General features: G+C 53.0%; 1 protein-coding gene across 1 annotated transcript; it reads right to left on the reverse strand.

The window, feature by feature from the left end:
* On the reverse strand, positions 1-25,609 carry GPI (glucose-6-phosphate isomerase). Its single transcript, XM_032486173.1, has 18 exons — positions 25,398-25,609; positions 24,307-24,397; positions 23,908-23,976; positions 22,379-22,498; positions 17,636-17,719; positions 17,349-17,495; positions 16,469-16,540; positions 15,925-15,969; positions 14,538-14,591; positions 4,355-4,415; positions 3,913-3,956; positions 3,643-3,795; positions 2,609-2,738; positions 2,381-2,457; positions 969-1,097; positions 672-747; positions 520-586; positions 1-409 (listed from the first exon to the last, which is right to left on the reverse strand). Exons 1-18 carry the CDS (start codon positions 25,517-25,519, stop codon positions 274-276), a joined length of 1,677 nt encoding a protein of 558 aa, XP_032342064.1. The 5' UTR covers positions 25,520-25,609; the 3' UTR covers positions 1-273.

Genomic DNA, 25,609 nt, shown 5'->3' on the forward strand with positions numbered 1-25,609 from the left:
CTCCTTTGTGGCATCTTTATTTTTCTGCCTGGTATATGAACGATGAACATGGGTCAGGAAAAGCAGCTGCACTGAAACACATCAGCCAGTTGTAAAACAGAAGGGGCGTGGACATGGAGAGGGCTGGGGTGGTAATTCCAGACTAGCTTCCCCAAAGGGCTGTGGTCCAAGCCTGAAACCAGAGGGTGCTCTGGGTGGGACCATGCAATGCAGACTCTGGGCAGGAGGGACAAGAAGGACTAGTCACAAAAGGGACTGCAGCCGGGCATGAGTTTACTGGCTTTTGGCCTCACGCTCCTGCTTGATGAAGTTGATCAGCCCATTGGTGGAGGCATCGTGAGAAGTCACTGGGCTGCTGCCGTCAAGCTCAGGCTCAATTTTCTTAGCCAGCTGCTTTCCCAGCTCCACTCTGCCAGAAAGAGGAGAAAGAATGGTGTGAGGAAGGTTCCAGCATTGCTAGTGAAATCCACAAGCCAACTCTCAGGCACTCCCCACCCTGCTCGTAAGTCAACAACTCACCCCCACTGGTCAAAGCTGTTGATGTCCCAGATGATGCCCTGAACGAAGATCTTGTGCTCGTACATGGCTGCAGAGGGGGCAGATGGTGCACGTTAGGGCTGTCTCAGCCCAGTCCGGTCTACCCCAAGCCGGGACCTTCCCCACTCACTCACCAATCAAGGCTCCAAGAATGAATGGCGTGAGCTTGGTGAACACAATAGAGTTGGTTGGGCGATTTCCTTCAAACACCTTCAGAAAACACCCAGAAATGTCCCTCAGTTAGTCATGATCCCCAAATCCTCAGAAGGGAAGCACACCCTAGCCCAGAGGCTGGGAAAGAAAGATTTGTGAGGACAGCCTCTCCTACTCTGTAGGATAAGCCAGGCACATAAACCCCTACCCCGGCCACCCAACCTCGTCCTTCCAACTCCAGGACGCCACCCAAAGCCCACTTCAAGGGAAATGCTGACCTTGTGCGGCAACAGCTTCTCAATGTCCTCCGGACTCTTTCCCGCAGCCTGGAGCTCCTTCCGGGCCTCCTCTGTTGACTTCCCCCTCATCAGGGCCTCCGTCTGGGCCAGGAAGTTGGCCAGGAGGATCTGACAAGAGAAACATTTAGTACCAGTTTGAAGCACCGTCTGAGCTTCAGGCAGAGGGACAAGGTTGCCTGGCACTTCCCAGTGAAGGTTAGTCTCAGTCTAGAGCAGGCTGCTTGCCTCCACTCTAGGGCTTATTTGGAGCAAGGTGGGACAGGGCACATCCGATGACACCGGAAAGCAGGTAACAACGATAACTACCCCTTAAGGACTACGCACTACTTGCCGATGGCCCAGTTAAGAACTTTACAGACATTTATCTTTCAATATCCTGAGGGAGAGAGGCATTACCTCCCTTTTCTAGGTGAGCCTCCGTTTCGTTAAGTCAACAGCACTGAATCCCAGAAGTACAGAGGGAAAGAATCAGAATTCAAACCTGGCACTCTGAGTCCAAACCTCATACCCACAGTAACTCAAGCTACTCTGCACACCAGAGATAAGGCACGGTCAGTCCTCTTCAAGGACTTTATCAGGTTAGGAGCTAGGTGGCTTTCCTGTTTGCTGCTGTGGTAGGCAAAATCTTGGCTCCAAGATCTTTGCCCTCTGCTGCTAACGCCTGTGTATATTACAGTGCACGGCAAAAGGGATTTTGCAGAGGGAGTTAAGGTTACAGACTTTAAGATAGGGAGATTATCCAGGTGGGCCCAATGTAATCACATGGCCCTTAAAAGTAACAGAAGGTGGGGGGGAGGATAGAGCTTATGCTTAGCATGCACGAGGTCCTGGGTTCAATCCCCAGTACCTCCTCCAAATATAAATAAATAAATAAACCCAACTACCTCCCCATTATAAAAGAAAAAAAGAAAAAAAAGAAGTAACAGAAGAGGAAGACAAGAGAGTCAGCAGGAGATGCAACAGAAGAGGCAGGAGAGAACTGAAGCTTCAGAGGGACTCAAACTATCCTTGCTGGTTCTGAGACCAAGAGCCAGGGGGACTTCTAGAAGCTGAGAATGACCCCCAGCTGCCAGCAAGGAAACTGGACCTCAGTCCTACAGCCATATGGAAATGAATTCTGCCAACAATCTGAATGAACAAGGAAAAATGACGTCCCCCTAGAGTCTCCAGAAAGGAACACAGTCTTGCTGACACTTTGACTTCAGCCTGTGAGAACCTGAGCAGAGACCCAACAGAGCCTGCTGGACTTTGGACCCACAGAAACTGAGGTAAGAAATGGGTCTGTGGTGGCAGGAATAGAAAGCTAGGGTAACTAATGCATCTATCTTAAGAGGTCTGGGTGTAACGTGAGCCTAAGAAAGTATGAAGAGCGTCTGGATGAGGGCTCTTACCTTGTGATGCAAACCCTTCCTAATCGGGTGCTGGGTCTGGACCGGGATGAGGAAGTCACAGGGTATCATCTTGGTACCTGTGAAGGGCACTGTGGTCACCCAGGCGCCTACCCCTGCCCATGGGAACCACCCATATGGCCTACAGGAGAATGCTGACCTCATGGCGGAGTCTCTGCTGGTGTGCCCTCCCCGTCCCCAGCACTCCTGCCCAGGCCACATGGGCCCTACCTTGGTGGATGAGCTGGTAGAAGGCATGCTGGCCATTGGTCCCTGGCTCCCCCCACAAAATGGGGCCCGTTTGATGGTCCACACGGGTGCCGGACTTGGTGATGTACTTCCCATTGGACTCCATGTCACCCTGGAACAGGGCCAGAAACCCAGCCCTCGATCTGCAAGTCTTGTTCCTTCATGCACCAAGCCCAAAACCTGCCCGGGATGCAGCAGGCACACCTGCCCTGCCCTGGCCCTGTGAGATGTCTGCAGGCATGATCCTTTTTATCTCCCCTCACCTGAGAGGGCAGAGCTCACAAGCTTTCTGGCTTAGATCTCTCTAAAGGACCCATGACCAGGAGAAGGTGGGTACGGCAGTCCAGAGAGGACCTCCCCAACGGCAGAAATTGCTCACAAAAACTTCAACTGGTTTCTTAAGGGAGAGGCAGGCTGCAGTCCAGAGTGTACAGCCACTGAGGGCTGTCACTTCAGCTAGACTCTGGGTGTTGGGGGTCCTCGGCCCCTCCTCCAATCACAGAATTCACCTTCGGGTATTGGCGAGTCTGCTGTCCCTGCCCAAGGGCTGTGCTAAACAAAAGCAGGGACAGATGTGGGAGGGCTGCCCGCAGCAGAATCTGGACTAAGAAAGGGGCTGCTCCAGGGGCCTCTGGAGATGCCAGGGCAGAGGGCTGTGAGTGGCCCAAAGAGGCAGCACAGACTGGGTGTGAACTTGCTCTTCTGGAGAGACAAAGGCAGTGCAAGCCATACGGCCCTACCCTATCGAGTGATGTCCAAGAAAGAAGTGACCTGAGGCACATGTCCTGAGCCAGGCCAGGGCCTGACTGGCTGAGACACCATGATAACCAGTCACCCCCGTCCCATGGCAGCCAAACTCAACTGACACCAACACTGACATTGATTACAAAGATTCACCAAGAGGGGAACACAGGTGGGCCTTGGACATGCCCAAGGGTGATGGGGGAGAAAGCCCCTGGAGGAGCAGGAACCTGGGTACCTGGGCCCCCCTGGACCCCCACTGGCCCAGCTGATACCTGCTGGAAGTAGGCAGCAAAGCGGTGCATGTACTGGTCATACGGCAGCAAGGCCTGCGTCTCGCACCCGAAGAAGTTGATATACCAGATGCCCAGCAGAGCCAGCAGGACGGGGGCATTCTTCTCCAGGGGCGTTGTGCGGAAGTGCTGGTCCTGAAATGAAAACAGGGTGGGTGGGGGAGAGAAGGAGGGAGGGCGAGGGGGAAGGAGCTGGACCAACCACATGTCTCTGGCCGGCACTTGGCAGAGAACATAAGCCTCAGCACTTACCATCCAGTGAGCCCCTGAGAGCAGCTGCTCGAAGTTGTCAAATCCTGCGACACAAAAGCAGCGTCAACAGATACAGTAGTGCCCTGTGCCTCCTGGCCGTGGACACAGCTTCTTCTGGAACCAGGGAAAGGCTGGATGGGGAGCCAGAAGACACAGGATCTGGGAGGACTTGGGCCTGCAGAAAGCCTCTCTAGTCAGAGTCAGCCCTGAGCACAAGGGCAGCTCTGAGTCTGCCTGGCATAGGAAACAAACAAGACTGCAGAAAAAGGGGTCCAGAGAAAGGCCACCACATGAGAACTTAGCCCTTCCCTCCTGACCTGAAAGAAATGTTCTAGCCAAGGGCAGAGAGGCTAGCGGCCGCGGGGACAGGAAGGTATTCAGAGACATGAGACCCCGCCCATGACCTGCAGCACTGTCTCCCAAGACAGAAACACACACTCACCCACATGCAGGGCAATGGAGAGTCCGATGGCTGACCACAGCGAGTAGCGGCCTCCCACCCACTAGGAGAGACAGGAAAAGGTGCTGAGGAAGGGTTGGCACACCCCGCCCCCCTCCCTCCTGCCATGAATCTTGTCCCGAGAACAAGGTTCTTCTATAGGTGCAGCTCAGAGGGCCTGGGCCCAACCCACCTGTGGGAAGCAAGACAGCAGGCCAGGCGCTGGCAACTGTTCAGGCTGACCGACAGGCAGACTACACGTGGACGCATCAGAGCCACAGGACTCAACCGAAGACCTTACCGTGGCTGGCCCCACGTCTGAACGCCAACAGACCCAGCGCCTCATACATGCCAGGTCCAGCCTCTTCAGACACTAAGAGACCCCATGCCTCATACCTGTGCCAAGTCCACCTCCTCAGACACCGACAGACCCAACGCCTCATACCTGTGCCAAGTCCACCTCCTCAGACACCGACAGACCCAACGCCTCATACCTGTGCCAAGTCCGGCCTCCTCAGACACCGACAGACCCAACGCCTCATACCTGTGCCAAGTCCACCTCCTCAGACACCGACAGACCCAACGCCTCATACCTGTGCCAAGTCCGGCCTCCTCAGACACCGACAGACCCAACGCCTCATACCTGTGCCAAGTCCACCTCCTCAGACACCGACAGACTCAACGCCTCATACCTGTGCTCAGTCCGACATCCTCAGACACCAAGAGCCCCAGCGCCTCATACCTGTGCCAGGTCTGCCTCCTCAGACACCAACAGACACGTGCCTAGCCCATCTTCTTGGACACTGACAAATCAGAATCCCATACCTGTATCTGGTCGTGCCTCCTGGGACACTGACAGACCCAATGACTCACACCTGTGTCCAGCCTCTTTAAACACCGACAGATCCAGCGCCCCATGCTTGTGCCCAGGCACACTTCTTTGAACAATGAAAGATCCAGCATCTCCTACCTGGCCTTGGAGCCCTCTCCTCAGATACTAGTAGATCCGGTGCCTCATACCTGAGCCTGGCCTTGCCCCTTCCGACAGTGACAGATCCAGTGCCTCATACCTGTGCCTAGCCCTGTCTCCTGGGACACTGACAGGCCCAGTGGCTCATACCTGGGACTTGACTGATCTTCAGCCTCAGTCTAGGACACACCGGGCCCGACCATTCACACTGTGCCTTCTCATGCCACACTGCAGACTCCACTCTGTGTCATCAGAATCCTTAGCACTCCATTCACATATTCCTAACAACTAGTTATAGAGCACCTACCATGTTCCTAGCATAGGCAATAGAAATAATCCATGGGGGAGGAAGGCATAAATAAAACAATGATGCCAATGAATGTGAAAATGAGGTACAAGTGCTTGGAAGAAAGGAAACACAGTACTGAAACCAATTACAAAAGGACTCTGACAGTGCTTGAGCCTGGAACTGGAGAATGAGCAAGTACAACCCAGGGAAGCACAGAGGGAGGAGAAGCATTCCAGCAGCCAGAATAGCATATGCAAAGGTCCTGTGGCAAGAGCAGCCTTTCTCAATAGGGAGAGAATTAAGTCCCACAGAAAATGCTTTGAGTGACTTAATTTCTCAATACTCTCAAGGTTGGTCCAAGGGTAGTACCTTTCTAGGTGCAAAGGAGAGATGCTAATTCATTACATCCAGTGGATGCCTCATTGGGGCATTAGGGTTTGATTCTCTTCTGAAACCCCATTGAGACAGACAGGGCAGGAAGAAGCACAGCACAATCTAGAAGATGAAGGAAGGAGTGAGAACTGGAGGGTACAAGCTGAGAGGCAAGGCTGGAGAACCAGGAAGTCTGTGGGTGAGGTGAGAGTGGAAGCAGGAATCCATGTAGGAGCCCCCATGGTCATCCAAAGAATGATGCTACACTGGATGGGGGGATGCAGAGCACTGATTCAGGAGGTTCAATTAAACAGGATGAATTGGAAGAACGAGAGAGTCATGTGTGGCTGAGGGGGTTCTGGCTTGGGTAATGAGATGAGTGATGGGGTTCTCTACCAGCAAAGGGTCTAGGTTTGGGGGAACCTTACCTGACAGTCACAGTTCCACAGACCATACCACGCCTGATAAAGACTCTCAGATCTCACCTAACAGACTGAGCAGACAGCCAGCCCTCTGCCCCACAGATTTCAGGCTGCTGACCTTGACTGAGGTCAGGTTCTCAGACCTCACTTTTGTTCTGAGAGAGCCCAGCAAAGCCAGTGTCTGATTGAGCCTCCGAGACCTCAAGCAGCGTACACAAGTCTAGACCTCACTTTTACCTGCAGTGGGTCTCTCAGACCACACCTTAGACATGCAGCTCCTCAGCCAGTTCCATGTTCTGTGCCTCACCTGCTCCAGAGCCTCAGATCTCACCTTATCTTATACCAGCTATAATCCAATCTTCTGTCCTCACTTGGCTAGTTCAGACCCTGCTGACCAGACCCCAGTGCAACAGACCACACCTGGGACTGGTTACAGATCCTCAGTATTGTGGAGGGCAGCTTCTGCAACACTCTGAGCTTTGACCATCACACCTGACCAGGGTGCTAAGAACGAGGGGTGGACATGACTCAGGCTCGCCTACCTGCACCCAAGGGCTCCCCAGACCTCCCCAGGCTGACCCAGGTACGCATTCCTATGACGACTCTGGCTTTCTCTCCATTAAGAGTCCATGCTACCCACCTAACTATGCCTGATCCTACCACCGAGGGTCCCACCTGTGTCTGACCCACCTTCTCAGCCTTCATCAGCCACACCAATTACATATTTCTGGGCTAATCTTGCCCCACTCATTTCATCTAACAAGCCCAGGGATGCCAACTTGTAACTGAACTCAGGTGGCAAGAACCCACCCGAGATCACATCTGTATACCTCTGCCCACGTGACCCTCGATCCACGGACTCCTAACAAAGCCAGGTCAACACAGCAGCGCTGGGTACGGAGACAATGGCTTCACCTGGGAGGCTAGCCCTACTACCTGTGTCCTACTCCAGTACCTCACATGACAGGGTTATACACCCATCAGAGGCAGGTTCCAGACAGCTCAACCAATGAACCACGCTTCACACACCTGTCTATGCCTAACCCTGACCCATCACTTCTCAACCAACAGACCCAGGTCCACCTCCCCAATGCCAACTCAGGCTCCTCACACCTTCCAGAGAGATCTAGCTCTGTGGGTCTGATCTCAGCTCCCAGGCCTAACCTGAGAGGCCCAGGTCTAACTTCTGTGTCTGACTTGGCTTTTCACGCCTTGCGAACAGATCCAACACTACCAATCTCTGTCTAACCTCGGCATCCAAACCTCACTAAGGAGCCTCAGACTTCATCAGACACAAACATCTCTACATATCTGTGCTCAGCAGACCTGTGATTAACCCACTATTCTCAGACCTAACATCTAGGACCTTGGTCAACACACCTGAGTCAGAACCATGCTCCAAGGACTTGACCTGCAAGACCAAGTGTACAGTTTGGCCGTGAAGTCCTTGCCTGAGAGACATATCCACCTACTCACATCTAACTTGGGTTCCCCGGATCTGCTGAGCCCCACAGTGCTCTGCCTATCTGCAAAAAACCCCAGTGCCACAGGTCTGACCTGAGGCTGCTCTACCCACTCAGGCTTAACGTTCCTCAGGCCTCGCTAAAAGACCAGGGTACACGCTACTGCCTGAGGCCAACACCTGAAAGAGCCAACTCTGCCACCTGTGTTTGTCCTGAACCCCAAGGCCTCTTCAATACTACAACAGGCAGAAAGTCTTTGCCTAACTACCTTGGCCCTGGCTCCTCAGACCACACTGGTGGAGCAGTCCAACCTACCTGTACGTGACCTTGAGTCCTCACAGCACACCTGATGGGCCAACGCTACCTACCTGTGTGGCTTGACCATGGCTCTTCAGACATACCTAGTGCAGAGGTCTGCCACCTGCGCTTGATGCTTGCCTCTCAAACCATATTACAGGACGAGCTCTGCCTACCTGGATATGAACCTGATCCTCAGACCAATCTGCCTACCTGCTCATGACCTTGGCTCCTCAGACCATACCTACTGGACCAGCTCTGCTTACCTATACATGACCCTGGTCCTCAGACCAATTCTACAGGACCAACCACCTACCTGTACATGACCCTCATCTATAGACTACATATACTGGACCACCTCTGCTTACCTGTATGTGATCCTAGCTCCTCAGACCATACTTACTGGACCAGCGTTACCTACGTGAATATGCTCCTGGTCCTCATATCATACCTAACAGATCAGTTCTGCCTACTTGCTCATGACCTTGGCTCCTCAGACCATACTTACTGAACTAGCTCTGCCTACCTGTATATGACTCTGGTCCTCAGACCATACCTACTAGACCAGCTCTGCTTACCTGTTCATGACCCTGGCTCCTCAGAGCATACCTGCTGGACCAGCTCTGCCTACCTGTACATGACCCTGGGTTCAGACCATACCTACTAGACCAGCTATGCCTACCTGTATATAACCTTGGGTCCTCAGACCACACCTAATGGACCAGCTTTGCGTACCTGTTCATGACCTTGGCTCCTCAGACCAATTCTACTGGACTAACCTACCTGTACATGACCCTCGTTTCCACACCATATACACTGAACCAGCTCTGCCTACCTGCTCATGACCTTGGCTCCTCAGACCATGCTTATTGGACCAGCTCTGCCTACTTGTACATGACCTTGGCTCCTCAGACCATACCTGCTGGACTAGCTCTGTTGACCTACACATGACCCTGGTCCTCAGACCAATTCTACTGGACCAGCTCTGCCTACCTGCACATGACCCTCATCTACAGACTATAGACACTTGACCAGCTTTGCTTACCTTTCCGTGACCTTGGCTCCTCAGACCATATCTACTGAATGAGCTCTGCCTACCTGCTCATGACCTTGGCTCCTCAGACCATACTTACTGGACCAGCTCTGCCTACTTGTACATGACTCTGGTCCTGAGACCATACCCACCAGACCAGCTCTGCCTACCTGTTCATGACCTGGTTCCTCAGACCAATCCTACTGGACCAACTCTACCTACCTGGACATGACCGTGGGTTGAGATCATACATAATGAACCAGCTGTGCCTACCTGTACATGACCTTGGCTCCTCAGACCATACCTACTGGACCAGCTCTGCCTACCTGTTCATGACCCTGGCTCCTCAAACCATAACTGGCAGACCAGCTATGCCTACCTGTACGTGACCTTGGCTCCTCAGACCATATCTACTGAATGAACTCTGCCTACCTGCTAATGACCTTGGCTCCTCAGACCACACTTACTGGACCAGCTTTGCCTACCTGTTCATGACTCTGGTCCTCAGACCGTACCTACTGGACCAGCTCTGCCAACCTGTTCATGACCCTGGTCCTCAGACCATACCTACTGGACCAGCTTTGCCTACCTGTTCATGATCTTGGCTCCTCAGACCATACCTAATGGACCAGCCTGCCAACCTGTTCATGACCCTGGCTCCTCAGACCATACCTACTAGACCAGCTCTGCCTACCTGTTCATGTCCCTGGTTCCTCAGACCAATCCTTCTAGACCAGCTATGCCTACCTGTACATGACCTTGGCTCCTCAGACCATACCTACTAGACCAGCTCTGCCTACCTGTTCATGACCTTGGCTCCTCAGACCATACCTACTGGACCAGCTCTGCCAACCTGTACATGACCTTGGGTCCTCAGACCATACCTAATGTACCAGCTCTGCCTACCTTTTCATGACCCTGGCTCCTTAGACCATACCTAGCACACCAGCTTTGCCTACCTGTAGATGATCTTGGCTTCTCAGACCATATCTACTGGACCGGCTCTGCCAACTTGTTCATGACCCTGGCTCCTCAGATTATAACTGGCAGACCAGCACAGCCTACCTGCTCATGACTTTGGCTCCTCAGATCAATCCTACTGGACCAACTCTAACTACCTGTACATGACCCTCGTCTTCAGACCATATACACTGGACCAGCTCTGCCTACCTGTTCATAACCCTGACTGCTTACACCATAATTACTAGACCAGCTCTGCCTACTTGTACTCGACCCTAGGTCTTCAGATCATACCTACTGGACCAGCTCTGCCTTACCGTACATGATCCTGCATCCTCACGCTGGACTTAGTGGACCAGTTCTACCTACCTGTCTCTGACCCTGGCTCCTCCAGCCACACCTCATGGTCAAGTCTATCTACCTGTACATGAGTCTGCATCCTTCCACTGTACACAGATGGCCAGTTCCGCCCACCTGTAAATGATCCTGCTTTTTACGTTATACTCTGCAGACCCTTTCTGCATACCTGTCTCTGACTCCTGCTCCTGCTCCTCCAACCATACCTGATGGGCCAGGTGAGCCTACCTATACATGATCCTAGGTCCTCAGGGCATACTTACTGGGCCAGCTCTACATACCTGTCTCTGACCCGGACTCCTCCAACCATACTTGATGGGCCAGCTCCACCTACCTGTGTGTCTTAACCCTAGCTCCTTGGACCATATCCAGCAGACCTGTTCCTGTACATGACCTTGGCTCTTTACATTGTACCGAGCAAACCAGCTCTGCCTACCTGTGCTTGACTCTGGCTCCTCAGGCCAAATGTGGCAGGCTAGTTCTACCTATCTGTGCTTCTCCTGGTTTCTGAGGCTGTCCCTGGAAGGCTGGCTCTGCCTACCTTTTCCTCTTTCCAGCTGGTCACAGTTCATCTGAGACATTTGGTTCTTCTTACTTGAATTTGGCTGTGACTTTGAGATTTCACTAGATAGACCCAGTTTTGTGAACTTGCCCTAATTCTGGCTCCACAGACCTTACCTGAAAAACTCAATTCCATACACCCGTGCCTGGCCACAACTCCTCAAACTTGCAAGACATCTTTACAAGAAAGGCAGAGATGCAGTTCTATCTATCTTGACCTCACCTGGTAGACCTAGGTCACTCACCTGTGCCCAGTCCCAGTTCCTGGGACCTCACCTTAAACACCTACCTCTAACCACCTGTCTTCAAGTCATATCCCCAGAAGTCACCTAAGAGATCCAGTTCTTTCTAGGTAAGCCTAACCTTAGCTCCTCAGGCCTCACCTAACAGATCTGTTCTACCTACCTATGCCTGACCTCAACTGTGGGACAGAGTTCAATAAACCTAAACATGGCTTTTCACACTACCTCTGGCTTGCCTTTGGTTTTACAGACGTTACCTGGAAAACACAGTTCTGTCCACCTGTATTCGACCCTGGCTCCTCAGATTCAGAATAAAAACCAGGGTCTGACCTTAGCAGCTCAGACCTTATCTGTTTTAAGAACCAAAAGTACAAACCTGGATCTCACCTCAACTCCTCAAACCTCACCTGACAGACCCAATTCTGCATACCTGAGATGGACTCAGAATTCACGAGCCTTCCAGATAGATGCAGTGCCCCCAATCTTTGCCTGACCCTAGATTTTCAGTCTTTTCCCAGGGAACCCAAGACCATGTCCAGGACCACAGACCTGAGCATCACCAGAACTGCTAAGACATCACCTGAGGGCACAGTCCAGACCTAGATCTGACCGTGGATTCTGCGTCTCCACTTGTCACACTCAGCTCTGTCTCTGCCTACCTTTGTCTCTAGTGTCCACTCCAGCCAACCCACCTCTGCCTAGATGTGCCTCATCTTGGCTCCTCAGGCCTCCCCTAAGACACCCAGTTATACATACTTTGTGTGATTCCAGCTCCTGACACCTCAGACAGATGTGACTCTACAGACCACCCCCGGCAGACCCCACCGTACAAACCTAACCTCAACAGGCTCTTCCCTCAGAACTGACAGATCCCTGGCTGCTTACCCTGGCCTGAGGGAAGCCTGGCGAGAGCCCACTGGTGCCACCCAGTAGCTGAGCGACTTGGGCCTCCAACACTTCTAGGGACACAGGTCTCTGGACCTTTGTCCAGACGGCACCTTACTGATACGGCTCCTCAGTCGGTTCCAACTGTGTCCTTTACCTGTCCTGACCCCCATCCTCACCTCTTATAACCAGGTGCATTTCTACCCTTCCCTCATCTGGGCTCCTCCAACCCCACCCCAGCCAGACCCCAACAGTTCACTAGAACACCCTGAGCGCTGCCCATCACACCCGGTCAGGATGCTGAGAACCTGGTGGCTGACCTGGTTCAGGGGACTTACCTGTTTGCCTGATCCTGAGTATTAGTCACTCCCCTTGAGTAATCAGCCACCACTCCCTGATGCTCACTTTTCAGAACCAGAGAGACCCCCCCCGTATACATCTTAAACCTGCATTCACAGATACAGGTTTAAGTACCTGTACTTGACTTTGGCTCCTCAGACTCCACTCGATAGAACCATCTCTAAATATCTGAATTCCTCCAGAACTCACAGACCTCACCCATAACTTTACCTGACCTGGTGCCTCCCCAGAACTCACCTATACTTGTCCTGGCTCCTCCTCAGAGTTCACCAGCCAAAATTAGCTCACCAATGTGCGCTGACTCTGGCAGAGCCCTGCGAGACCCCACAATTTACCACCATACCTCTGCCTGATCCCGAGACACGAGGCTGCTCCGTGTCCGACCCCAGCTGACCAGGCCTTACCACTTATACTTACCTATGTCAGACTGGACCCTTCCAGTCTTCCCTCAGAGCCAGAGCACTAGCCCTATGTCTATCCTGACTCCTCTATCTCACCTGAGAGACCCTAGATCAGAAATTTAACCTGTTCCTGTCCCTGGCTCCTTAGACATCACCTTCTAAATATTTGCCCTTAGTGATCCAGGCAGGTCCCTCCTCCAGCCACCATGGCCTCCACTGTGCCCACCCTGGCCACTCTGGCCTCACTAGCCAGGCCCAGCCCCATGTTCCTGTGCCCAACTGTCATCCCTAGGCCTTACCTGGGAGACCCAGGTCTGTCCCTCAGCCACTCCCAAACTCATCTCTGCAGGCTGGGTGGTTACAGGTAATGAAAACTCAGACTAGAACACAGCCCTGCTCTGCTGGGCTCCTTGGCTAGCTGGAGCACCCACATGTCCCTGACCACCACCTGTTCGGGCTCCAGATCCCAGGGAGGAGGCGGAAAGTGCCTCCCTTCTTTATAAGGCATGCAACATCTGTTAGAAGCTGCACAGTTTCTCTCGACCAGGGTTCCTCATCTGAGCCACAGGATGCAGAAAAGGATTTGAGTGACTCTTCTCAATTCTTCCAAGGATGGTACATTAACTAGCCCCATTCTAGAAAGAAGTTAACTCATTACACACAATAGATGCCTTAGGATGTTAGGGCTTCATTCTCTCCCAGACTCCAAGGCCTTTAGAGCTTTCGAAGGTGACATTTTCAGATGCTTCCACCAAAGCGCTTCCAGTATAAAGGCCTGGAAATAGCCCCAATGGAAAAATTCCTAATTGGATGATGGTCTGTTAAGTACACCTGCCCAGGTCACGTGTTAGAGCCACACCCACTGCATTCACAGCCCCGATGCCACACCCTGCACTGCATCTCTGCACCCCAAGCCTTCCCTGCCTGCCTCGGCCAGAGCCCTTCTCACACCACGGCCACACTCAGGCAAGCTGCAAGGAAAGCTCCCACTCGTGGCTTGGCAGCAGCCATGGCTCTAGCAGGGATGAGTCCACGTGGCCACCTGCCACTAGAATAGCCTGCAGTGCTGCCACTCAGGCAAAGTGCTCTCTGCAAGCTGCCGGCACGGCCCCGCCCTGGTCCCTGGCCTGGCCCCTCCTCTCTGTCACCCTCCAGCTGCTCCTGCAGCTCCTTTCCAGGCCTGCCCAGTCACACCTCCTGCCTCCCTCTGCCCCTTGACCTTTACAGACTGTGGCTGCAGTGCAGAGAAAGGTCATTACTGAGAATAACTCACAACCTCAGCTTAGCAAGGGGGACAGGGGTGGCTCCAGTTACCCCACAGTGGGTGCTGCTGGCAGACACCCAAGGGAGTCTCATCCTGGCTTGGCAAGCTCGGCCCGCCCTTGGTGGGAGTGGTGCCCTCATCCTGACTGAGCTGTTCTGCCCCCACAAGCCTCTCTGAGGGCCTCCCGGCCTTTCCCAAAGCCAGGCATGCAGCAGGTGCTCAATAAACGTTGACCTCATGGGCCCCTCATCTGCGGCTCAACTTGGCAAAGGACAGAGTTCAGCCAGCACAAGGCAGTGCCTTTACTTACATCCCAGAACTCGAACATGTTTTGAGGGTCAATTCCAAACTCCTTCACTTTGGCCTAAAAAGGGCAATGGGAGAGAGAAAGAAGGAAGACTGGGTTAGCTGCACAAGAACAGGGGCTCCAGGGTGTGAAAGAGTTGTGCTGCCTGAGCTGTGGGAGCACCTCCACCTTCCACAGAGCCAGGGACTGGGCTGGAGCTGCCAGTGAGTCCGGGGTGGGAACAGGAGCCACCCACCCCCAGAGCTGGACACCAGGCTAGCTTGCATCCCGCACACCAGTAGCCTGGCACCTGTGACCCCCTTCTGCTGAGGTGGACTGCACACCCAGCGTGAGGGCCCGGCCTGCACACTGCTCTGCAAGAGCAACTTCCCGGGCTCGACCCCCTAGGACGTCTGGGAAACAGCCTAGAGCTGGAACCCGAGCACAGGCTGGGGCCACCTCCCAGGCCAGGCACCACACAGCCTGGACACCTGCCCAGCCCTGCCAATATGGGGATTGGTGACTCCACCCTGGGAAGCCTTCAGGGGATGACTGGCCCTATTCTTCAGGTGTTGCACCCCCTGGGCAGACAGGGTCAGCAACCCCTTCCCTAGACCCCACAGGAGACGCCCTGCTGACCAGTCTGAGCTCTACCTGCAGGAGGCAGCCAGGGGTGCTGTGGCTGGAATGCCTTAAGACGTCCTCCCATCTCCCCCGATAGGCAGGGCAGCACTGGAGGCAATGGCTGGGGGTGGAGGGTGGCACGGAAGGGGTGGGAGTCAGGAAGACTGGGGTGTAGGTCCAGTTCACACAGCCCAGCACAAAGCCCACCACACAGCAAGCGCTCAGCAAGGTCTGCCTTGGTTGTTGACTCCTGGACACAGCCCCATGCTGCCCCGCTGACCCACTCCACCCCACCCTGTACAACCTGGAGCCAGGAGGAACTGGCAGGTAGGTAACCACATTCTAATCCTGGGTTCTAATTCTGTCATCACTAACTCATGCCATCACCGGGCAAAAAGTCACATCCTTTCACTGCGGTTTAACAGCCTGCAAGAAATGGAATGCACCCCCTACCCCTACCCAGCATATCCCATTTAGGGAGAGGCCAATGGCAGGGTGGCAGAGGCCAAGGGCGGTTCCCTGTGTGGAGCGTTCTAGCGATCAGCCAGGTGGGGTTAACGTGATCCCACAGTCTGCAAGCCCCTTGCTGGAGCAGCAGAGCTTTGTCTGCCTTGCAGAAAGGCTTACAGTTCACCTCCCTCACTAACAACTAGCCCTTCTACCTCATCAGCCGAGCCAAGGTCCCTGAACCTGTGAAGCACACCTCAGCTCTGTATTGTGAAAAGCCGTGACCCGACCTGGCCTGGGACCCCAGGGAGGTAGCATGGGAACCCCCACGGGCACTTACAGTGTTGGTAGACAGGGCAACAAAGTGCTTCGCGACTGCCGAGGGCTGCAAGAGATGAACCAAGTCACACCCACACCCAACCCACGGGCCCCTGGGGCAGGGACCCTCCCGTCTCTGGAGAAGCCAAGGCCCCGGGTGGGACCCACTGCTCCCAGTCATTGGTTCCCACTGCTCCCAGTCCTTGGTTCTGAGGCTGCTGGAGGAGCCTCACAGCCAGGTGGAGAGGGCTGAGGGGTGAGAGACCAGCTGGCCCATCCTACCTCACAGGCACACAAGGCCCAGGGTGCCTCCCCGTAAAGCTGGTGTGGCCAGGGGTAGAGAGGCTCCTGCAGGGCTGGGGGCTTAAGGAAAGGGCCCTCACAGTTAGAGCAAGTTCTGCCACGTTTGGCCTGTCCAGGCTAGCAAAGCCAAATATCCTAACCAGGCACCAACTTCTGCCCCCTGCTGCCAACTTCAGTTGAAACAAGGCTATAGGGAACGACGTGAGCAGACCCACTCTGTCCTTCCCAGCCCCCACACTGCCCACCACCCACCCAGAACTCACATCCTTGGCCGACAGGAGAAACCACTCCTTCGCCGTCTCTGCATTGGTGATGGTCTCCTGGGTGGTGAAGGTCTGCAGGCACAGAGTACAGCAGTTGGTCCCCAGCCAAGCTCAGTGCAGCCTTGAGCTAGAGCTCGGCAGCAAGGCCACGTGGGTGACCAGTTATCACACGGAACAGTGCGTGCAGGTCAGTGAGTTATTCTGCATCACCTCCACCCACGTGTCCACAAAGCCACAATCGGCAGCTGTGCCTGGTGCAGGGGCCTGGAAGTAGCAGCGTCATCCTGTGACTCCAGGACTTCACAACCAGAGGCAGAGGAACAGCAGTAAGAGCCACAACCCCCACCTGCTCCCCAACCTCCATCACAGATCAACGGCCAGAGCATCTTCCAGGAGAGGGGCTGCAGCCACATCTGGGGCTCCCTTCAGCCCAGACTGGGCTGTATCTCAGACTTCAAATGGAATTCTTAACATCTGATGTGCATGGATACGTGTAAATAGGGCACAAATGACAACAAATAAAAGGCTTACATGATCTGGACATGGCTCTGGGATCAGAAAGGAGCAGACATTATGGACAGATTTCTGAGAAAGATGGGAAGAGCCCCAGGCTGAGCACAGACCCGCCAAGTGGGCAGGTGTGGCCTTGAGATGAAGGCTTATATGGACCAGCTGGGGCTTTCATCAGGCAAACTGTTTTGCCACCAGATGAGAACAGTCTGAGGGCAGCTGTGCCGACCTGATCCACAAAGCCTTGCTCACTCAGAGCAGTCAGGAGGGTCTAGTACCCAGGACAGCAGCAAAATCTCCATCTACTCCGCCCCCGCCCCCACCTCAACACACAGAGGGCTGGGAGCCAGGCCGGATCTGAGGCCCGTACCTTGGAGGCAATGATGAACAGGGAGGTCTCAGGGTTCAGGGTGGCCAGCGTTTTGGCAATGTGGGTCCCATCAATGTTGGAGACAAACCAGACCCGGGGACCTTGTGAAGAGTACGGCTTGAGGGCTTCAGTCACCATGAGGGGTCCCTGTGGGGAGACGCAGCATCAGAAAACAAGATTCCAGGGCCCACAAGAGGTGCCAGATGGGATAGCCAGGTCCCATCGCTGGAAAAACCAAGGCCCTGGATGGGACCCCACACCCCACCCCAAGGCAGCCCTCTCCTTACCAGGTCAGAGCCGCCGATGCCGATGTTGATAACGTCCGTGATGGACTTGCCCGAGTACCCCTTCCATTCACCACTCCGGACACGCTGGCACAGAAAGGGGAGATGCAATCAGCCCAAACCCCTGAGTATAAACTGCTGCTCAAAAACATCGTTACTTCTGCATCCTTCCGCCTCAGGCCCACTTCCAGGCCCTCGCAGGGGCCTTTTGAGACCACGGTGTCAGATCCCTGCCATACTCAGCCCCAGCTAGATCCTTTTTCATCATTAGCAAAGTGGGGTGACATCCCCAACTCCCAGCAACATTGTCAGAATTTGCAAAACAGGAGTGAACTTTCAAGGCATGAGGGAAATAGCTTAGTGGTAGAGCACATGCTCAGCATGCACAAGGTCCTGGGTTCAATCCTCAGTACTTTCATGAAAAAAAAAAAAAAAGAAAGAAAGAAAGAAAGTGAACTTTCAGCAAAACCTAACATGACAGAGACCAAGAGATGTGAAACGCCAAGTACTGTGACTGGTCTGTGCCAGGGACACGAATGACAGACAGGCAGCCAACCTCCACATGGACCCCCATGATTCTTGCCTCCTGCTATTCACACCCCAGTGGAGCCCCCCGTGCTGTACAGGGCTGACCTGTGCACCCATTCGGATACTGTGAAAACGATGGAGCGTGACTTCAGAACCTGGGTATCAAAGACTGTGCAGCTTCTGCTTTGCTCTCCTGGCTCGCTCACTTTTGGAGAAGCCATCTACTACGTTGTAAGGACACTCATTTGTATGAGGAGCCAACGAGGTGTGGAATGGAGGACTTCTTCCAACAGCCATGCCAACTCGCCACCCACGAATAGGAACAGCCTTGGAAGAAACGCCTCCAGAACCCGTCAAACCTTCAGGTAACTAAAGCCCTGGCCAACATCTTGAGAGATCCCCTCCACCCCCAAACCAAAACCAAGCAGTTAAACAACCTCTGAATTTCTGACCCACAGAAATTGTGCAAGGTAGTAAATGCTTACTGCTATTTTAAGCCAAGTTTTGGTGCAATTTGTTATAAAATAATAAATAACTAATGTAGATTTTGGTACCAGAAGGGTATTACTGTAACAAAAACTTTAAAATGTGGGCAAAAGCTAAAAGGACCTTGAGGAGAGGGTTAGTGAAAGCCTGAAATACAGTAGAAGAGATTGTTGGCAGAAGCTTGATAGTCCTCAAGGGGCCTGCTGGTGTGGATTTTTTTTTTAAAAAAGGGAGGAAAACATTGCAAATTGGAGCAAAGAGAATCCTTGTTGTGCAAGGACAGAAAGTTTAACTGCTGTTGTCTGCATTAATGCAGAGAGTAAAAGATGTATCTATTATGATCTAGGTGATTTAGTTACAGAGGTTTTCAGTCTGTGTTATGGGAACTGCCTGGCTTCTTGGTGCTTACAACAAAATGTGAGAGGAGAGAAATAAGCTGAATAGAGAACTTTGGAATAAAAAGAAGCCAGCAATTGTTGGGTTTGAAAATTCCCAGCCTCTCTAGGAAACAAGTGATGCTAATAAGAGATGGTTCCTTGGCAAGGTTCAAATCCAGGGCACTGTGACAAAAAGCATAATATAAAAATGAAGCAGGCAGTACAGTTGTAAAACCCTTTGTTAAGACCTCAGAAAGAGCTAAGGTGGTAACACAGAGAACGTTTTGGCCAAAGATATGGCTTCTAAAGAAGCTTAAGGGTATTGTCTCTGTGGTTTCAGAAGTAATGGTAGAAAAGGATTTATCTTAAAGAAATGTATGGGTATGGCTCTTGTCTAATGGAGTGTACCCTCTACCCCACCCCTGTAAGCTTCACAGGAGACCCACAAAGTTTTTGAGATAACTGAATTGTCAGAAACACAACCAGCTTGGACTGAAAGGGACAGAGATAGTACAAAAGGAAAAGAGGCTGTTAAAAACTCATATTTCTACAGGCAGTAAGCAGACTGAAAAAACTATGCAGTTACAAACATGATTATCTTTCATGTGAAAAGGATGAATAAGGGCAAAGCCAAAAGCCTTGAGAATGATTCCTAGGCCTTGAGTTCTAACCAAGCAACTGCCCACATGTGTCCTGCTGGATTTCAGAATTGCTTCAGACCAATGACTCCTGTGTGCCTCCCATTTCCCCTACTTTTAGAAAAGGAATTATATCAGTTATCCTATGCCTGTTTCACCACTGTATGTTGGGAGTGTGAGGGGTAAATAACTTGTCTACTTGATTCACATACTGTCAGATCAAAAGGAACTGCATTTGAATTGTATTAAAGAAAGTACAGATATTATTATATCTGTACCTAATTTAGATTATGAGGTTCTTGACTTCTAGCTGATATTGTAATGGGATATGGCCCTAAAAGAAGGTGACTGGGGTATTTTGCATGTGGAAGGAACGTGATGAATCACTGGGAGCCAGAAGGTAGACTATGATATCCACCTTCCAGGATGGTTCCCAATGATCCTCACCTCCTGGCACTGCATTCACGTCCTTGGGTAGTTCCTTCCCACTCTGATCAGAGTTGACCTGTACAAGCAACAGGGAATTACAGAAATGGAAGAGTAACTTCTGATGCTAGCTCAAGGTAATAAAAGACCTCTGCCTTGCTGTCTCTTGGATCAATCACTTGGGCAGAAATCGGCCACCTTGTCATGAAGATGCTGTCTGAGATCGGGAGAGGTCTGCAGGGTGAGGAACTAAAGCCTCCCGAAGCCAGCACTAATTGCTAGCAAGCCATCTTGGAAGGAGATCCTCCAGCCCCATCAAGCCTTCAGATGATGGTAACCTCGGGCCAGCATCTTGACTACAATCTCATGAGACCTGAGCCAGAACCAGTCAACAGAAACGTTGACTGTTATTTTCAGCTGCTGAATTTCGGAATAATTTGTTACATATCAATAGAAAACTAGTCTACATGGCTTTCCCAAAACCAGTAAGACCCAGTAACTTTATTTTGTTTAAATAATAATAATCAACTGCCATGAGCAATTTTCCACCAATACAGAAAGAAAAGAAATTGCTCAGCTTCTCAACCCTCAGTCTTACCATCAGTTTTGTTAGAAAGCATCCTGGAGGGGAAATTCTGTTTATCTTACTATAACCACACACATCCTTTAATTGACCAGATGGGGTCTTATGACACACACCAGTTCTGTAACTTCCTTTTTCAACTTCATAGTATATCCTGAACAGCACAGCAGGTCAATGCACCTGTAGCTCCCTAATTCCCAATGGTGCCTGAACTGCAGTGCATGAACATACACTGATTTTACTGACCAGTCCTCTGATAAGTGAGCTCAGGCTGTTTTTGGTTTTTGCCACTACAATCAAGGTCACAGTGAACATCCTCATCCAATCTTGGTGAACTTTTGAGAGCAAAGTCGTGGGGAGTGTTCTTCACTATGGAATTGCTGCTATTCAGCAGCTTTTCTGAACTATAAATACCCCATCAGTCTGAGTCAGGTACTCCAGCCGTCAGCTGTAAGGGAGGGCTTTCCTGGGAACAGCTTCCCAGTCAGCCGGTGCCATACACTCTCCACACAGCATGCTTGGGCACACAAGGGCTGATCAAACAGAGCACTGGACTTCCGAGGCACATCAGCTCTGCCACTCACAGCAGATGGCCAGAAATGTCCTTCCCTACACCCAAAGCCCATCCCAGGTACCAACCACTGCTAAGGGACACTATGGAATCCAGATACCCATCAGGATCCCAAGCCTTCCTCACCCTGGGAATTCCCACTCACTTGGCTGCCAAGCCTCTAGGACTGATACCCAGATCGCCTCTTGGTGTTTCCGATCTGAAGATGGCTCTTGGCCAAAGCAACTGGACTCTGGCCAGCTACACGTGGGGGTCACTACTCCCAGGGACAAGCTGACCAGAGCCTAGATTATCACTCGCAGAACACACATAACCCATACATATGTCTGTGTATGCACACATCCATGCAGACAGTCCAGCCCACACACATCACCCTTGCACTCCAGGCTTGAACACATTTACCAACTCTTGCAGAATTACCCCTGGGGCAACAGTGCTCGATGTGGGGAAATCTAGCTGGTCTCTGAGGCAACCTCTCCGAGGAAAAGGAGGCACAGTTATGTGCATTAAAACTGATACAGGGACAGCTCTTACATATTTATAAGTACAAACTGCAGAAGAGCAGGTAAAAATGATCCCGTGTGTGCACGTGTGTGTAGGTGTTTCAAAGAAGAGAAGACAGATATATACACGTGCTAGTACTCGCACGGAAAGCTTTTGCAAGATTTCACAGTAAACGTTATAAAAGCTGCCTCTAGAGAGTGGCTGGGGTGTGGTCAAGAAAATTTTAAGTTTTAAATTTTGTCTAGTTCTGGACTAGGAAATAGGGCAAATGACTAAAGAAGTTAAAAAAAGCAAGTCCCTCCCCCACTATCGCATCCCCTCAGGGACCTCATTTTTCTTTTCAGATCTCATCCCGGCCAGACTGTCACCATGGGCCCACAGGTGTGACAGTTCAGGAAGGAGGCTGCCCCACCGCTGGCAGTGGTGGGTTCATTCCCTCACAACAGGGTCAGGGAAATTCGTGCCTCAGCAGACCCCCCACAGCCAGCAATCACGCAGACCGCCTCCACCTCAGGCTGCAGCGAGGGCTTGAGTCCTCTCTAAGGAGAGGGAGGGGCAGCCTATTGGGGCCCCTAGGTTGCCAAACACATGCACGCACACGGCCAAGGGGAAGTCCAGCCAGCAGCTGCATACCTGGCAGAAAGACTTCATCTTCTCCAGGACCCTGTTGACCTCTGGCATCACATCCTTGCCATCCACCAGGATGGGCGTGTTTGATCGGTTCCGCAGGGCCACGTGCAGCACTGCCCGATTCTGGGGGTGAGAGTCAGCGTGTGAAGGCTCCCACCCCAGGGCAGCCGCTCTCCCAGCTGGGCATGGTGCAGCATGCCCCAAGAGTCCACTCAGCCCTTTATCCTCTGGACACGCAGGTCCTAAGTTCTCTGTTGGTACCACGGTCTCATACTAAGAACCCACTGTGTGCTTATGGAAGCCGGGGCCGCCCCAGGATCTCGGGGGAGGGCAAGGCATAGACCACTCCCTTATGCGCTGCAGACAGTCGCAAAGAGAGGGAGACTGGAACATGCCTAGGACAGGCCCTGAGGACCCGCAGATGTTCAAGGCGTGAAAAGTCAAGGAAGGCTGAACAGAGTGAGCAAAAGCTCTGACACAGGTCAGAGACAAGCAACAAATGGCTACAGAGGACCAAAGCTCATGAAGCCCAGACTCATTTTCCTGAAGAAAATGCATGGTGTCTGGTCACACCTTTTTGAAAGGTGTCCCCAGCCCCTTGGAAGTGGGGCAAAGCAGGCAACTCAAGCTTCCTTTACCAAGAGCCCTACCACACCCACCACTGGAAACAAACCAGACCCTAAGTCTGTGATTAGTGCCAGGCTGCTGGCCTTGTCACGCAAAAGCAACAGTCCCATCAAGCTGAGACAGCAGAGAAGCCCTTGAAAGAATCAGGTCTAAGACTCCAGGTGGGCAGGAAAGGGATGGTCTCAGGACTCTAACCCAGGGTGAGGCTGTGAGGTAGAGGGCTTCATGCCACACTGCCCTCACCCTGCCCAAGTTCACTCTTGTGCTACATTCCAGAGGCAAATGCACTCCTCCAAGAAGCCCTCCTTGATTGCAGCCTCCCTTCCTCAGCCTTGCCTAACAGTGGAAGACAGGGTGAGTTTGAATTCTAGCTCTGTCTCTTATAGAATGACATTGGAGAAGTGACTTGACCCCTGAGTCTCAGGTTCCTCATGTGTAAAAGAAGAATAATGACATCACGAAGATGACACCTTGAGTGCTCAGGGATCCTTATGCCTCCAGGCTTCCACAGAGATTCAGGAACAGGGCCACCAAGGCCTGGCATTACGACAGCTTCCTGTTGATCTTTTGACCTGAGTCTTCTTCTCACTAGTAAAACTTGCAGCAAGTTTTAGTTCTCTGAGTATGCTTTGAGAAGCCCTCTCCCTGCAGGCCTGAGCTGTGCTGTCTGCAGGCAGATACCAGAAACCATTTCACGCTCACCAGAGCTAGACTGCAGTCTTGGAGGAGACACATCTCAAGACCCTGCAACTCATCTGAAGAAACAGACCTTCAGGCCCCACATTAAGCAAAAGCATTGCCTAAGAGGAGGGGTGTAGACACAGGGTGATGCTGCTAACAGATGAACCCCAAAGAAAGGAAGAGTCTGTGGAGCAAATGTAGTGTCTGTCCACTGGCCCGCTTACCTCCGTGAAGTTAATCTTCTCGCCATTGAACATGCGTTCCCGGGCAGCCTCCACACCCCTGGACTTGGCCTGAGAAGAGAAAACACTGAGGCCTGATCCCACCCATGCTGGCCACCAAGAGTCCAAGCTCCCAAGTACAAGGCTTGGTGCAGCCCCCAGTGGGGCTGACAGATGGCTAGAGCCTGGCGCCTTCCCCCACTGCCTGGGCAGGGTCTGCTGGGACACCAGGCACTGGTTCCCTGGGATGCTGTTCAGAACCCGGGGCTGGGGCACAGAGGCAGTTACTGAGGTCCACTAAGAGAAGGATGAAAAGATGCTCAAGGACCCAGGGGCTCCAGAAGCCCAGCCTGCCTACCACAATGTGGGTCACAGGTCACGTCTCCCGAGGCAGAACATTACCAGGTCCACCAGCATCTGCATCACAGCCTCCGTCACAAGGTTCTTGGAGTAATCCACCAGTATATGCCCATGGTTGGTGTTGAGATTCAAGCTGCAGAAAAATGGCAGAAGCTACTGACCACACCCCAGCCTGCTTCCTGATCAGAGATGCTTCCAAAACACATGCTCCCTGTGCCAAATCCAAACAAGCCTTAGCAGGCCAGAACAGTGGTGTCGTCTGTCAGTTGCCCACCCACCAGGCTGACCTGCAGCAGCAGCAGCAGCACGGTGCAATGGGCCAGCCTCACAGAATGAGATGTAGACCGTGGGAGAGGAGCCTTTCCTCTGCTACAACTGAGCTTGGGGGATGGGAAGACAGAGCTGGATGCTCTGCCTCTGCCTAAGGCTAGGTAGTGATCATTCCCTTCCAAAGCTTCCAATTCTGCGACTCAACTTACTCAGGAAAGGACTCAGATGGCACGGCTGGCCATCAGGGACTTCCAGGCTGGAGCTGCAGACCTCCCCTCCCCAATACCTGCACGAGTGACCATTCCCGCCTCCCAAGATTTCCTTCTTTCCTGGTCATTCATGGGTCTCCGGACCCAGCATCCTGGGCAGGAATCACGGTTCCACCTCTCCACCGCGGATCCCCGCAAATCTCCCGGGCCTGTACCACCCTGACCGCACCCTGCAGACGGTCCCAAGCCCATTCTGGGCCAGGACTGAGTGGAAGGGGACAACCCTTCCGTGCCTGCTGCGTCAGCCAGGGCCCCTGCTCACAACCGCGGAAGGAGGCCCTGCTCATACAGCAGGGACTGGTGGCTGGGGACAGGCGAGGAGAGAGATGTCCCCGTGGAGAGAAAGCGACGGAGGGGCTCACTCCTCATGACTAAGCAGCAGGGGCCCCGAGAGCTCCGGCGAGCACCCGGAAACCTGCTTCAAGGAGGCGTCAAGGACGAAGCGCGGCCTGGGGCTGGGCCCGGATCCGTGGCCGGGGGACCCCGCGGGGACCGGAGCCCCGCCCTCCTGGCCCTGGCCCTGCAGAGTGGGACCCCGCTCGCCGCATTCCGGTCCCTCAGGTCCGCGCCCCGCATCTGGCCCCGCGCGCGCACCTGAAGTGGTTGAAGCGGTCCTTGTCCCCTTCGAAAAGGCGGCGCAAGTTGAGGCCAGACCCGTGCTCGTGGTACCACGCCTGCAGCTTCTTGAACTGCGGGCTCTGGGTGAGCGCGGCCATGGCGAGGGCGGCTGGGAACACGGACTCGTACTGGCGCCGAAGAGGAAACGCGGCGGGCGGCGCGCGACAGGCAGAGGTCGGGGGCGCGCA

The sequence above is a fragment of the Camelus ferus genome, chromosome 9 (assembly GCF_009834535.1).
Source record: "Camelus ferus isolate YT-003-E chromosome 9, BCGSAC_Cfer_1.0, whole genome shotgun sequence".
NCBI lineage: Eukaryota > Metazoa > Chordata > Mammalia > Artiodactyla > Camelidae > Camelus > Camelus ferus.